This window comes from Xenopus laevis, chromosome 9_10L, assembly GCF_017654675.1.
Source record: "Xenopus laevis strain J_2021 chromosome 9_10L, Xenopus_laevis_v10.1, whole genome shotgun sequence".
In the NCBI taxonomy this organism is placed as follows: Eukaryota; Metazoa; Chordata; class Amphibia; order Anura; family Pipidae; genus Xenopus; species Xenopus laevis.
The window spans coordinates 25080271-25096772 of NC_054387.1; the positions used below are offsets into that span (position 1 = coordinate 25080271).

At 41.8% G+C, this 16502-nt stretch overlaps 1 protein-coding gene across 4 annotated transcripts; it reads right to left on the minus strand.

The window, feature by feature from the left end:
* Window positions 1–1955: 1955 nt before the first annotated feature.
* Window positions 1956–9593, minus strand: LOC121398149 (targeting protein for Xklp2-A-like). Of its 4 annotated transcripts, XM_041576834.1 has the most exons (9): window positions 9362–9593; window positions 8322–8464; window positions 7024–7095; window positions 6776–6866; window positions 4971–5084; window positions 4310–4431; window positions 3249–3406; window positions 2827–3168; window positions 1956–2657 (listed from the first exon to the last, which is right to left on the minus strand). In XM_041576834.1, exons 2-9 carry the CDS (start codon window positions 8452–8454, stop codon window positions 2526–2528), a joined length of 1164 nt encoding a protein of 387 aa, XP_041432768.1. In that variant the 5' UTR covers window positions 8455–8464; window positions 9362–9593; the 3' UTR covers window positions 1956–2525. The 4 variants fall into 4 exon arrangements, with proteins under 4 accessions (XP_041432768.1, XP_041432767.1, XP_041432766.1 ...); XM_041576833.1 differs by lacking the exon at window positions 9362–9593 and having other exon boundaries at window positions 6785–6866; window positions 8322–8839; XM_041576832.1 differs by lacking the exon at window positions 9362–9593 and having other exon boundaries at window positions 8322–8839.
* Window positions 9594–16502: the final 6909 nt, after the last annotated feature.

Genomic DNA, 16502 nt, shown 5'->3' on the forward strand with positions numbered 1-16502 from the left:
AGTACACTACATTATTAAATAAAATTATAAGCATTAAATGCTGCACAATAAAAAAAAGTGCAACTGCAACTTGTCTTAAAATAACACAGTCTACATCATGCTAAGAGATGGTAACTACCCCTTTAAAATCAATGTTTGTAAAGTTGCATTTAGTAAAGGCTGACAAAGCATCCGGACAGTAAATATGCATGCAATTTGCTCTCAGCCAAGATTCTGCCTAGCCGGATGGAGCAAGAGAGGCTTTGGACTCAAAACAATGTTGGATTGTTTCTTTGATATTTATGAATGGTCTGTAGGAGATAGGAGATATATTTCAAACCAATAAGCTATTTATATGTGAAGCAGGATCTACTGTTATTTGCTTACATTTTGCTTACTTCATATTGGTCATATTTTATTTTGAGGGTTTATGCTGTTACATAGGTAATCATTTGCACCCAGCAACCAAGAAAATGTTTATTTTCATTAATGTGATATTTGTACCCTGAACCCATCATTCGGCCCATAGGATAAATACTACGGATAGGGTTGCCACCTTTTCTGGAAAAAAAATACCGCCCTTCCTATTTTTTCTCGTTTTTTCCTATAAATAACATTGGCATCAAGCATCATTTTTACCGGCCAGGTGGCAACCCTAACTACGGAGCATTTCATGGCAAACACAATGGAGCCATTTTGATGATTTGGCTATTTTTTTTCTAGTAAACAGGTCTTGTTCCACTCTCCTTATCCACCCCTCACCAATATAGTGCAACCGATTGCCTGTCACTGTTGTTTAACTGGAGCAGAGATAAGAGCACAAGTAGTTTGTGTGGGGACTAACTAACCAGTACAAGTGCCCAGGAAAAGGGGCAATGGATTGAACTCAGGGCTTGGGCAGGCTAAAAGAGGTTGCATCAGAAATGACAAGCAGCTGGAATGTGTGTGGGACCCCTGATTGGAGTCCATCGTCTGGGAATGTACAGTTGCCCATCACCCCGAGATTTATTTACAGATTAGTTCCCCGTGGGATTAGAGACTGCACACAAGTGAAGCACAACGGAGGCTAGGATAATATTGGCGTCTTACTGGGAGCTCTTATACTTTGATTTGAAACCACTTGAGATATTTCAGCTGTCCATAGAGAAGATATGCATTCCCTACTTGAATAATCCTCGGTAGCCTCAGCTCCTCAAGCAGTTGCGGGGGACTCGTCATTATAATATATAGTGTATTCATACAGGTGCAGACTCCATTTGTCTGCAAGGGCTCTGCATAACTAGTAGCAGCTCCCATCAGGATCTGTGTAACCAGTCTCTTATTAACAGGGAAATACTGAAATTGTACATACATCTCCAAGGGTGACGGACGACTGTTCTGTCCCAGACGATTGCCCCAATCAGGATTCCCACACACCTTCCAGCTGCTTGGACTTAGGATGCGGCCTCTGCAGCTTTTTGCCCATGCCCTGTTCTATCCATTGCCTCTATTTTGCTGGACACTGTGCTGGTTATTTAGTCATTCCATAAACTACTGTTGCTCTGACCTCAGCAGTGACAGGTGATTGTGCCATATAATAACAATTTACATGGAAACGTAGCAGAATTGCCAAAACAGCCTCAGTGTAATGACATGAAATCCTCAGTACCCAATTGTACAAATAAACCGTTCAGGGTCAGTATTACATAGCAACCAAGGATTGGGAGTGGTTGGAAATAACCTTTGCCCGAGTGACACCTGACTGCTAGCCAATTTGGAGAAAAATCTGCATCCAAATTCTCTTCAATGTGCCGTTTTGGAGTCAAGTCTAGAAATCCAAACTCTTTGGCTCTTACTGGATGCAACACTTGCCGATCAGTGGAGAAGATGGTTGACCTCTTGCTGCAGCGGAACATACAAGCCCCTTGGACGTTGCATGACTAACATGGCAACATGTGCAATAGCCTGATGGAAAGTACCAGACAGAATCAAGAAAATAGTTCACTTAAATTTTATTACAAGGTATATTTATCTTATTTACCGTTTTTACAAGGCATAATAGGCCATTAATTAGGGATGCAGCGAATCCAGGATTCGGTTCGGGATTTGACCAGGATTTTCAGCAGGACTCGGCCGAATCCTTGTGCCTGGCCGAACCCAAATCCTAATTTGCATATATAAATTAAGGACGGGTAGGGAAATCGTCACAAAAGATGATCTGTTTTCCTCTTTTTCCTTCCCTGATTCTAATTTGCATATGCAAATTAGGATTTGGTTCGGTATTTGGTCAAATCTTTCACCAGGCATTGGGCAGAATCCCAAATAGTGGATTTGTTGCATCCCTACCATTAATATTTAGTATTTACATAACACCCCCCCCAGGGCAAAAACATGCCTCTGTATTCACGCTACTATTTACCGGACATATGTTTGTTCATTAGGATGTGTATAGTCCAGGGCTTGAAAATGGCATCAACTACCAGAAAATTTCGATTTGGCGGTAACACAGGAACATCAGCTGCATCAGCACTTAAACCTGCCTGAGAAGCTTGGGGATGTTGGGATGGTTAAGTAGGACTTGACTCCACATTGTATGTCTCCAGCTCAAATCGCTCCTTCTGGTTTGGCAACCTCACCTTCTTCTTAAAGGGGCTGATGTGATAGAATGGTGGCAGAGGCTGAGCCTTGAATTTATAGACCTCAAGGAAAAGATCCAGAGTTGAGCTTTGCAAGTATGATACCCACACTGCACTGTAATATGGATGCCTGTATCTACCCTGTGCCCATCACCCACACCACTCAGCTGTGCATATGTTCCTATTTCTGCCCTGTGGTGAGAATATCCCACCCCTATTTTGCCATACTCACTTCCACTTTGCGAAGTTCATCCAATCGCTTCTCTTTCTGCAGCTGCCGCTCCTTGTCCCGCTCAAAGAAGGAAAAGGGACAAACATCCACTTGTCTCTTTTCTAAAAGTTTGGGTTTAAATAGGACCCTGTAGTGTGGCGTACGAGTGGCTTTGATAACAGGCACCTCCTCTTCCTCGAGCTCCCTCTGGTGGCCATGCAGGCAATAAGGTGCGGGAGTTCTTTTGGAGAAAGATATAACCTTTTCAGCACTGGATTCCAAAGCCTCCTCACGCTTTCGTTTTTTTCCCTGTGACAGGTTGAAGGGTTTTGGGATTGTGTATCCTCGTTTAGGAATCTGAACCTGTGGGTACAGCCCAAGTAAATTACATTTGTGCTCCCACACAACAAATCCAATGATAACCCCCACACTGCTAAACTCACCGATGGCGGTTGGTGTCTCCTTAGTGATGCAACAAATTTCACCATGTTACAGTCATTTCTCTCAGGTTGATTGGAACCATGCTCAAGTTGATCATTGGTTTTACAGAGAAAATCCACTGGTTTTGTGACTGGAGGGTCACCATTATTCAAAGACTGACCTGAGACACAGAAGGGGGGGGGGTGAAGCCATGCAATAGACACAGAGCCAATTAGTTATACCCTCATATTGTACTGTGTAAAACACTGTGGTACAGAGGCCCTAAGTTTTACCAGTGTTTAATCCATATCCACTTTAAATCACACCCATGTTACCACAAGAATTTTTAAGACCATATCCAAGTTCAGGGTGGTAGCACATCAAAGAACAAAAAAACAAACGATTGGTGCTCACTGCAGGGATATCACTCATCACGAATATGTGAAACATTAAAGTCATTTTAAGACATACCCTTAAATCCATATGCCTCCTCCCCTGTGGATAACACAGTACATGATTAAATACCTTAGGGGCCCTTAATAACTTCCAAATGCTAACAAACCCCCAGAACAAATGCTACCAGGCTCATGTCCCACAAGTAGCATAGGGCAGGCAGAGTATGGCACACACAGGGAGCATGGGGCAGGCAGAGTATGGCACACACAGGGAACATAGGGCAGGCAGAGTATGGCACACACAAGGATCATAGAGCATGAAGAGTATGGCAGACACAGGGAGCATGGGGAAGGCAGAATACTGCAGGAGACAGAAACCTATCAGGACCACTTTAAAATGAACAGTTCATACTGTGCTTCACAGTACTGGTGGCCCTCCAGCAGTTTGAATGAGATGTGAACAGTGCAGGGCTTTACAGGTGTGAACAGTACCGGACTGTGAACAAAAGAGGTGTTACAGATGTGAACAATACAGGGGGATTACACCAGTTAGACAGCATTGGTCAAATGAGAAGAAATATGGCTCCTCCCTACCATATGTATAAATACAAAAGGAATGTTCTGAGTACAGTATGAGGGTATATCTTATTTTGTACACAGTCAGGTCGCTCCCACCAACAGGTACACACCTGCTCTAGTTATGGCAGCTTTCATGGAATGCTCATTTTTCTTGAGATTCTTTTGAAGTTCTTGTATCTTCTCAAGCTCTTGCTGTTCTGCAATTTTAGGCTTCACCAGCACATTCCTACTCCTGAAAAGAAACTTGTATGACATATGTAAATAGGCAATGACACATATCTACTGGGAACCAATCCATTAGGCTCCAGCACTGTACAACTTGGTGGTTATTTTACAGTAATAATCATGTAGTCAGGAGCAGTGCTGAACTAATGTTCCCCTCAACTTGGATGGACACAGCTGTAATATATTCTCCACAAAGGTATAATAGGATCAGAGAAGATATATGGATGTATTTAGGGTAATATAGATAGACAAGGCTGTGACTCACATGAGCCTTTCAAAAGGGCGATTCTTTATTTGCATCCAAGTTAACAGCCCAGCAGCCTTTTCCCATAAAAGGGCAATATGGATCTTGATATCAGTGGTTTGTAGCTTTGCTGAGCATTAAACCCCCACCGCACCATACATGCATGAGACAGATATTCTTTCCTGAGCAGGTTGAGTTACTGGGCCCCAGCGGAGAATGGTAACAAATCATTTCTACAGACTTCAGCAGGAAGGAAAGTGGTCAGTCACTGGGGCTGATGAAGTTTCAGTAGCCATACATACCCCTTTAGTTTGCACAGCGGGGAGTCAGCCTGTGGTGGCTCATTCTCAAGATCTGACTCTCTCATTTTTATGAGAAGCTTTTCCCGATGCTTCCTGGACATGAGCCTGGTTGATCTGTTGGAGGGAGAAATGAGGATAGGTGAGAAAAGCAAGATAACATGGCATAGCAGAAATCGGATTTCACTGTATTGAAAGGAAACTTAACCCCTTAAACATTACAGGTTTCAAAACATAAAACAAAATATATGTAAAAACGCTGCTTTATCTAAAGGAAAAAAAATAGGGTACAGATGGATAAATAATGGCATAGCAGAACCTATATGAAGAGGGAGTGTGTTAAAAAACATGGGACAGAAAGAGGAAAGAAAAAATCAAAAGCAGAGAAAACGCCAAAGGAAAATTAGTCCTTTAAAAGAGAAGTAAACAACAGAAGGAGCAGCAAAATGAGAAGTGCTTGTGTGCCAGTACCCACTGCTTCTCATTGTATAATCTTTTTAGTGCAGGAACACTTTAAGTGTTTGAAATGTAGGCCTTTAAGTAACACCAAAAAATTTAAGTGTTTTAAAGTAATGAAAATATCGTGTACTGTTGCCCTGCACTGGTAAAACTGATCTGTTTGCTTCAGAAACACTACTATAGTTTATATAAACTAACTGCTGTAAAGCAAGGGTGGAGATTGAAAAGGCTATATGGCACAGGTTAAATAGTGGATAACAGATAACACCATTATGTTCTACAGCAGGGGTAGGCAACCCCAGGCTCCGGAGCCTCATGCGGCTCTTTATCCTGCGGCTTTGCTTGTCACGTCGTCTATACAGCCCTCACACCTGCTGGCGGCTTCTTGAGTGTGCGACCGCGGTAAACTGTCAGCTTACCGCGGTAGAACACTCAGGAAGCCACCAGCAGGTGCGAGGGCTGTACAGACGTCCCAGGAGTGACAGGCAATATGATTCATCATGGTCCTTACCGCGGTCACACACTCAAGACAAGACACACAAGACAACAAAGGGAAAATCATCATGGAGCTTCAGAAACAGAAGTCACATTAAACAGATGAGAACAGTAGCATTTAATAGGGCTATTCAGTGTTTAATTTATTTCAAAGTAGGCCTACACATACACACTGCACTTCTGTTTGTTGTATTCTGTTGTTGTAACAGTTAACATTAAAAAAAAGGTTACAACTTTTAAAAGTTTATAAACTGTGTTATGTTTTGCGGCTCCAGACTATTTTTCTTTAGTGGAAGAGGGGGCAAAATTGCTCTTTTGATAGTAAAGGTTGCTGACCCTGTTCTACAGAGTATATTTGCTATCTGTTGTGTAACCTGAGCCTTTTCTCAGGTTACTCCCCCATTGCTACACAGCAGCTTATTTGTATTAGGGATGCACCGAATCCACTATTTTGGATTCGGCCGAACCCCCAAATCCTTCGCGATAGATTCGGCCGAATACGAATCCTGCGGAAAAAGGCCGAATCCCAAACTCAATCCTGGATTTGGTGCCTCCCTAATTTATATAAACTATTGTAGTGGTTCTGAAGCAAACACAGCAGTGTTACCAGTGCAGGGCAACACTGCATTATATTTGTATTACTTTAAAACACTTTTTTGATGTTACTGTTCCTTTAAACAGGTGTAGTCTTATAATCTTAATCAAGATCAAAAACATCTGCTGCTTATTCTATTCATCCAGTGTCTAGTGTTTCTAATGAATCTGTAAAATATGACAGATAAAGCAAACTACTGTGACACAGGTACACAGCATTGTCCCCAAGCCCAAAAAAAAAAAAAAAAAAAAAAAATTACCGCATTGACGGAGATTTCACATCACAAAAATGTGTAGTACTCTTGGAGACTGCCTCCTTTGAAAGGGTTGTCAACACCTTGCGCTTGTGTTCTGTTAAAGGAAACAGACTTATTTAACTGGAGCAGCCTAATGCCCCCTGCCAATTGTAAGGCTGCTTCTTTAGAACATGCTAATATATTCATGCTGCACTGTATCAGCATTGGGGTCCCTTACACTCCCAGCAGAAACACATTTATTTGTCACTTACCAGAATTCACAGCAGAAGTTTCAAAGCGTGGCCTCTGGTTTGGGGGAGTATTAAGTGCATTGGTCACTCTGTCTGCAGAACAAAAATTGGCAACAGATTACATATGTGGTATAAACTGGTCCTCAGGCCAAGTCCACCAAGCCACTTGGATAGATGTCCAGTTAGGGGGTGAATGCCCATTTGATTTTATGTTAAGCTTCCAGGAATATCTAGAAGATCAGAGAGTGGGGTCTGGAAGTGAGCACTTATGTTGCTGGAACTATGGGCGAATGCCCAATTCACCAATGTTTTATATATCAAATCTTATGTCCAAAGGGCCCTGACCTCCAAGTGGGGCTTGAACCTAAAAGTCAGACAACTACTATTAGCGAAGTAGCCCAGGAGCCCATGCCACTGACACTCAATTACATCATGCATTTGGAGCTAGGTTACAATAAAGACATTAGGGGTGACCCTTATATCCTTGGTAACCAATCAGAATGGGCAGACTATAGAGTAGATGTTCCCACGCTGTAGGACATGGAAACAACCTTGGATAATCTCTCAGTGGCTGTGTCAGTTTTTTTTAACTTAATTTCTTGGTTCAGGGCTATTTTTGTATTGGTAGCCCTTCCTACACAAGTAAGTCCTATATGCAGGCAGCAGTACTGTAAAGAGAAGACATGGAAAGAGCAGAAGGATTGGAGAGTAGGGTAGAGCAAGTGGGGATTATTAGAGAAAACCAACAGAGATCAAGAGGGCCTAAATGTACAAATGAAAATGGCAGAAGAGAGGAAGCTCCAGAATGAGATGAGGGGCCCAGATGTGTTTAGGTAGAGAGAAAGGTACAGCTATGCACCTAGCAATGCTCCTATTAGAAAATAAAGGGCACCCGTGGGCACTGGAAATCAGAAACAAAGGACATGGCACACACAGGAGTTAACAGCTAAAAGGATCTACAATACAGGTGCGCATAGAGTCCCTCCTTACAACATATAAGTATGTTGGTGTAGGGAGCCTGCCCAAATGTTAAGCAACTCAGGGAGTCTGAGCAAAGAAAATCTGAGCTATGCAAATGTGAGGGAGGAGTCAAGGCACTAGAAAGGCTGCCACACGGAGAGTTCTAACCCTCAGACAAAGAATGAAACAAGGGTGCACTCAAACAGCCAGGGGAAGGCTCACCCAGGGGATAGTCTGCACCTCCAGCAGCACTCATGCCAAACACTTCATCACATTCAATATACAGATCCCCCCAACCCAATTCCCAGCCAATACTTGACTCTACGCCCCTCCCATTCTAGATCCCCAAGGAATCTCACCGAACCAGGAGTCAGCATTGTGATCCTCATGGAAAGAACTAAAGTTAATGTATGTAGAAGGGGCATCAAAGGTGTAGGGATCCAGCATGTCTGCCATAGCAACTGGGCCACTTACAGGAAACTGTCTCACCATTGCACTGTACCTGTGAGAAGATGATGCCAAACCGGGCATTACTGGGACTGACAGGGGATTATACCAGCAATTCTCCTATTCCCTCCACACATCCCTGAAATAGCCCTCGTACGTGTTTACTCTAAATATCCCACCCAGAATACCATATCCCTGTATTATCCAGTCGGCACGCCATATTTATGTATATGCCAGTAAGCAGCCCATATGCTTGTATATTCCAGTCAGCATCCCATTTGCTTATATAACCCAGTCAGCACCCCATATCATTATATATATCCTAGTCAGAACCCCATATCCTTACGGAACACAGTCTGCATCCCATATCCTTATATAACCGAGTCAGTACTATCCTTATATAACCCAGTCAGCACCCTTTATCATTATATGTCCCAATGCAAGTCAACCCATATATCCTTAATAAACCCATTCAGCACCATCTTCCATACTATCCTTAAATAACCCAGTCTGCATCCCATATTTCTTACAGAACCAAGTCAGCACCCCCTATCCTTATATTACCCATTCAACACTATCCTTATGTAACCCAGTCAGCAGCCCCTATCCTTCTATAACCCACTCTGCACCCCATATCCTTATATAAGCCAGTCTGCATCCCCTATGCTTACAGAACCCAGTCAGCAGCCTGTATCCTTATATAACCCAGTCAACACCCTATATCCTTAAATATATCCTAGTCAGAACCCCATATCCTTACAGAACCCAGGCTGCATCCCATATCCTTAGATAACCCATTCAACACTGTCCTTCTATAACCCAGTCTGCATCCTATATCCTTACAGGACCCAGTCAGCACCCACTAACCCCTGCACCCCACATCCTTCTATAGTCAGCATCCCGGACGAGGAAACAAATCCAACCCATGCAGCATAACACAAACACTCCATACCTTCGTTTCCAGGTTAAATAGAGAACGCCGTCAAACAGACCAATCGCCCCACTTGACGTCACCGAACGCTCCGATTGGATGCAATTGGACGAATTGGAGGGCACGCACACAGGTTGCTAGGAAATGTAAAACAACTAGATAGCCGGATAAACATCTCTCGTGGTTCATTAGAAGATTGTGGTCGTTAGCTATATTGTATATAGAGCTATATTACATTAAAATTACTTATGGAGGATGGGAAAATGTAGTAAGGAAGTTTCTGCAACCCTAAAAGATTGTTTTGGTTTTTTTTCCTTTTGATCCTGATCATGATAAAAGTTGGGATCTTGGATTTTGTTAGAAGTGTCAGTGGCCCAGCACATGCTCCCTGTGCTTTGGGCAACTGTAGGGAAGACAGTGTCGGACTGGGATGCCAGAGGACCACCAGAAAGCCTTAGACCTTGGGCTCACCGAAAAACCTAAGACAGTGGACCGTTCCAAACTATTATTCCTCCTCTCCTCACTCAACCTCTTTATTTTCCTACTTTTTTATATATACTTACAATATTGTCCCATTATTAAGCATTTTCCCCAAAAAGAAATAGGGAATGACCATGAAATAGGCCAAATGTTTAGAAACAAGAGGGCCCACTAACACCTGGACCCCCGGGAGTTTTCCTGGTATCCCGGTGGGCCAGTTCGACACTGGCTGAGGCAGTTGTACATAAAAAAAAGTGTTCAGTGGGTATCATTTGTGAATCTGCCACTATGCCATTCTACTATTAATTCTGGGGGTATTATACATGGAATTGACTCTGTGCCATTTTACTATGAATTCTGAGGGTATTATACATGGAATTGCCTCTTTTTCATTCCAATATGAATTCTGGGGGGTATTATACATGGAATTGCCTCTGTGCCATTCTAATATTAATTCTGGGGGGTATTATACATGGAATTGCCTCTGTGCCATTCTAATATGAATTCTGGGGGTATTATAAATGGAATTGCCTCTTTGCCATTCTAATGTGAATTCTGGGGGTATTATACATGGAATTGCCTCTGTGCCATTCTACTATGAATTCTGGGGCTATTATACATGGAATTGCCACTGTGCCATTCTAATCTTAATTCTGGGGTATTATACATGGAATTGCCTCTGTGCCATTCTACTATGAATTCTGGGCTATTATACATGGAATTGCCACTGTGCCATTTTAATATGAATTCTGGGGGGTATTATACATATAATTGTCTCTGTGCCATTTTAACATGAATTCTGGGGGTTTTATACATAAAATTGCCTATGTGCCATGATTCTTCTATGAATTCTGGGGGTATTATACATGGAATTGCCTCCGTGCCATTCTAATGTGAATTCTGGGGGTATTATACATGGAATTGTCTCTTTAACAAACAAGGGAAAGTTGTGCTCACCACTATTTTTTAAAACCATTAGGCGGGGGTGCAATGAGGCTGTGACCACAAAATACATATAGAAAAATACAAGAGTCCTCTGCACTCAACCCATTATCAATATATTTAAGACAAGAGACATTTTGTGCATATTGCTACTGAAAAATGTCTTACCCTTTAAACAAAACAGGGATTGTTTGTCCTTATATTGCAATATATATAAGCTGGCCAACTACGTCAAAGTCATCCCATATCAGGCCAGTCCTATGCTCAATTTTATCTGATTCATTAAGAATTCTATTGCTTCATTATACATTTTACAAAGGGACTAAGTTTTACCTGCAACTTACTAGCAAAGTAAAACTCACAAACTTGGCTGCCCTTTTATTAGACACCAGTGGGATCACCTGACTATAGCTGGGAAGGGTGGGAGCTACAACATGGAGCTGGTCACTGCTCCGGTATAACTATAACAAACAAGGGAAAGTTGTGCTCACCACTATTTTTTAAAACCATTAGGCGGGGGGCAATGAGGCTGTGACCACAAAATACATATAGACAAATACAAGAGTCCTCTGCACTCAACCCATTATCAATATATTTAAGACAAGAGACATTTTGTGCATACTGCTACTGAAAAATGCCTTACCCTTTAGACAAAACAGCTCCCACCCTTCCCAGCTATAGTCAGGTGATTCCACTGGTGTCTAATAAAAGGGCAGCCAAGTATGGGAGTTTTACTTTGAAAGCAGCTAGTAAGTAAAAACTTCACTTTGTAAAATGAAGCAATAGAATTCTTAATGAATCAGATAAAATTGAGAGTAGGACTGGCCAGATATGGGATGACTTTGACGTAGTTGGCCAGCTTACATATATTGCAATATATGGACAAACAATACCTGTTTTGTTTAAAGGGTAAGGCATTTTTCAGTAGTAGAATGCACAAAATGTCTCTTGTCTTAAATATATTGATAATGGGTTGAGTGCAGAGGACTCTTGTATTTGTGGAATTGTCTCTTTGCCATTCTACCATGAATTCTGGGGGTATTATACATGGAATTGCCTCTGTGCCATTCTAAAATGAATTATGGGGGTTATTATACATGGAATTGCCTCTGTGCCATTCTACTATGAATTCTGGGGTAGTATACATGGAATTGCCTCTGTGCCATTCAACTATGAATTCTGGGGTATTATACATGGAATTGCCTCTGTGCCATTCTAATATGAATTCTGGGGGGTATTATACATAGAATTGTCTCTGTGCCATTCTACCATGAATTCTGGTGGTATTATACATGAAATTGCCTCTTTGCCATTCTTCTATGAATTCTGGGGGTATTATACATGGAATTGCCTCTTTGCCATTCTACTATGAATTCTGGGGGGTATTATACATGGAATTGCCTCTTTGCCATTCTACCATGAATTCTGGGGTATTATACATGGAATTGCCTTTGTGCCATTCTACCATGAATTCTGGGGTATTATACATGGAAATGCCTTGTTGCCATTCTACCATGACGATGATCATCAGGCCCTAATCTGGGATATTCAGCAGATGCCAAGATCCATTGAGGGTCCCATATTGGCATACACAGCAGAGAAAGAAATCAATGTGCAGTGGACAAGCACCCAGCTTGACTGGATTGCTGTTTATTACAAAGGGTCTGGAGATCCTGCATGTGTGACTCTATTTATTCCTTACTCTTTTAGCCCACTCCGCCTGCCCCTTTCCTACAGGATATTCCGCTTCTCAAGGCCTACAGTTTTTATACATCCAGACTTTCCCATCTTTGGTCTAAGCCAGAAGATCCTTATTCTACTCCCAGAGCCTTTCACTACTAAACATTATTGTCCAGATAAACCAAGTCCTTCTGTCTGGTTTGACAGTATATGACGCAACTCTGTTACATGGAGGAATTAGTGCTACTTAGTAAATCAGGCCCTGTTTTTTTAACCTGCAACATTAAAAGGGATTCCTTTCCCTGGTCAGTCCCCTGTACTTAGCCTTGAGTGTATTTCAGTTGTGGATTATGTGGGTGGGATGGTAACTATTGTACTGTAAAATGACTTGTGCCTACTATCCACATATTTGTGTGTATTTGTAGTGCTAACATGTTATTTCTATTTATTGTCTGACGTTAAATGAGTATCAGGTTCCCTCCATTGATTAGCAGCAATGATTTCACATATTGCTTTTTTAGATATGGACTCTGTACTACTGGTTGCTCTTTGGATGCTTCTCTCCTGTGTTTCACTTGTATTTTGGGCAAGACATATCCCTAGACCCTATGAAAACCAGGAGAAAAGATTAAAGGGGAACTATTGCAAGTGGGAGAAAAGGGGGCCTGCATTTAGTAGTCTGATATGCAGATTTTCTCTTTATCCAGGGTCCATGGTCCCATTTTCTTATTGGTTGCTAAAAAGTAGCTAAAGGGCTGTATGGACATATACATTAGATGTTCCCCCACATTAGGGATCCCTCCATCTCTATTCCTACTGCAGCTTCCCAGATAAGTACTGCAGTATTTTTGCACTTGGCTTTCATTGAAGTACAGTAACAACTACAAATTGTATTGCATTAAAGATGTAGTGAGTAGCATGTTAGATGGGAACAGGGGCCTCTAGAGGAACAGAAATCGTCGCCTTCATATTGGCTGAAAGAGCTTTGGTGACTTGTCAATCAACTAAGCAATCCGAGAAAGGGAGGCACCCAAGCTACAAAGAAGAGTGAGGGGTTTGGCAGAGAACTTAAAAAAGACTCTTGCCTGAGAACTGGAAATCCAGCTCTGTTTAGTCAGTGCCTGTGATAAAAATGACCAATCACAATTTTTTTTGTTACATTTCAAAACACCAATGCTAAACGCAGTTACAATAGGAACCAGATGAAGGCTCCCTAAGTGCTACATGATCCAGAAGGAGGTTAAAACCAAATGTCCAGAGCCATTTTTATTTCCAGTCGAGAGAGAATTAAATTCCTTCTTGGTTCCAATGGGGTTATGTAATAAAAGGCATTATGTTTGCCCAGGGCAGTAACCCATAGCAACCAATCAGCAGGTAGAGTTTACTGCTCCTGGGAAAACTTAGTGAATTTTTACATATGGGGGCAATCGGACCAGTCCCTGGATCAACCTGTACTGAGCTAATGTCGGTAACCTTATATTTTCTCACTTGCTAAAAAGTCATCCCACCCTTTCTCAAAGCTATCTGATAAATCTGCCATTACAACTGATTCTGGGAGAGAATTCCACAACTTCACAGCTCTCACAGTAACAAACCCTTCCCAAATGTTAAGATGGAATCTCCTTTCATCTAATCTCAGTGGGTCCCTTGTGTCTGCTGGAAGGATATACTGGTGAATAAATCATCAGAGAGTTTATTGTATGGTCCCCCTAGTATATTTATACATAGTTATCATGTAACTATGAACAACCCCAATTTGGCCACACCGGATACCATCCATTCTCTTCATCAGCTTAGTTCTAGTTCTACTGCAATAATGTCCCTTTAGGAGCTCTAAAACTGTCACTAGGTGGCACAGTGTGGCCCCTGTCCCATTGTTCCTGTTACAAGACTCTGCATGATATATTTTATTGCTGCTATATTAATATTTGCTTTGTTACTATAAGCTGTTATAGATGGCCTGGGCAAGGAGTTCTTACTCCCAGCAACTCCCTAATCCTAAACTCTGCCTAATCCTGAGCCTAACCTTTCAGTTCCCCTCTGGGGAAAAAAGGTCCTACTCTGGGAAAAAAGGACCCAGCCTAGTTGGCCAACTCAATCCCTGGGGTTTAGAAAAACCTCACCTACATATGCATACCTCCCAAATGTCCCATTTTTAGAGGGACAGTCCCTCTTTTGACAGCTCAACCTGCAGTCCCTCATTTGTACTGGAAAGACCCGTTTTTCTCTGCACTGAACAGCCAGAAAAATAAACAAAGATTCTAACTTAATCAGCTTTTGGCAGAGAGCCCAGAACAGCCACAGCAGAAGATAAGATACTTTTGTAACAATTTCTAGATAAGCAAATAAGCAATTGTAATATAAGATAACAGGTCCCTTGGGAAAAGTTAGACTCACAGCTTAAAGGGCAATTCACCTTCATTAGCAAAACTGTAATAACTGTAAAAATTTAAAACTTTCGTAACCTGGCAAATTTTGTAAAATGAACATGGTAATTAGGGGCGTGGCCACAAAAACAGGCGTGGTCAAACACAATTTTGCCATGTTACATGCGCCAACTTTTTTGTCCCTCTTTTTATTTCCAAAATGTTGGGAGGTATGCATATGTCTAAGTATATCTTGCTTGTGAGCTTAACCCTGTCCCCTGACATCATGGATCAGAATCAGAAATGAATATAGTGTATATGAGGAGCCCTGCTGCCCTGCAGAACTGGGGTTGAAGGCTCAATTCCATCCAGAAAATTATCTGCAACCCCCTGTTCTAGACTTCTAACCTCAACCTGGGTAAACCAATCAGTTTATACCTATACCACTTTTATATTTCCCATTCTCTGTATTTAGTTCATGCATTTCAAAAGGTTTTCTGCCATTGATGCTTTTAACTGTGCTTCTGATTGGGGCTCCTAGTGGGCGGGACTGTTACTGTTGGCAACCCCAACTTTTCACTGTGAGCAGTGAGAGTTGGGAGATTGGGAGAGACAGATCAGCTAGTGATTTAGAAAGAGTTTTCAGGAGATTTTTCAGTGACCCAGGCAGCCATTTATTGGAGTAAGTTAAGGGTATATCATGTGGGGCAATCTTATTAATATTCCATTAACACAGCTATCTAAATTTATTAGGTTTCCATCCACTGCTTGTTTTAACTGTCCCTCTGAGTTCTTAACCAATAATCTGCTTGGGGCTCCTAGTGGGCGGGACTGTTACTATTAGCAACCTCAGCATTTCACTCCCTGAGGATCAGACATCAGTGACAGTTTGGAGATTTGGAGAGACAGAGCAGCTAGTGATTTAGAGAGAGAGTTTGCAGGAGATTTTTCAGTGACCCAGGCAGCTATTTATTGGAGTAAGTTGGGGGTATATCATGGAGGAGCTTTTCTATGAGATATTAAAGGGGACAATGTTATTAATGTTATCAGGGGACTTTATTTAGAAAGTGTAGGTACCAAGCAGAGAGATACAGACTAACAGCAACATCTGCCCATGGATAGAGATATGAGTTGGCATGTATAACACACAATACAGAGGTTGGCAGCTACATGCTTCAGCTTGTGGGAGCCAGAGATAGAATGAATGCCGGGGAGAAGTAGACCGTTTCATATTTGTGTGTGTGTGGGGGGGGGGATAAAAGTTCCAAAAGTATGTTGCAGATTCTCTTTATTCCATTAATTGAACACACTTATCTAAATGTATTAAGTTTCAATACACTGCTTCTTTTAACTGCGTTCTGATATATTTGGGGCTCCTAGTGAGTGGGACTGTTACTGTTGGCAACCCCAGCATTTCACTCCCTGAGTAGCAGACAGCAGTGACAGTTGGGACAGTTGACTGTTGGAGAGACAGAGAGTAGCTACAAGTTTAGAGAGAGAGAATTTTCAGCTGACCCAGGCAGGAATTTATTGGAGTAAGTTAGGGGTATATCATGGGGGCTTTTCTATTGGATATTAAAGGGGACAAAGTTATTAACATTCCATTAATTGAACAAAGCTATCTAAATTTATTAGGTTTCCATCCACTGCTTTTTTTAACTGTCCCTCTGAGTTCTTAACCAATAATATGCTTG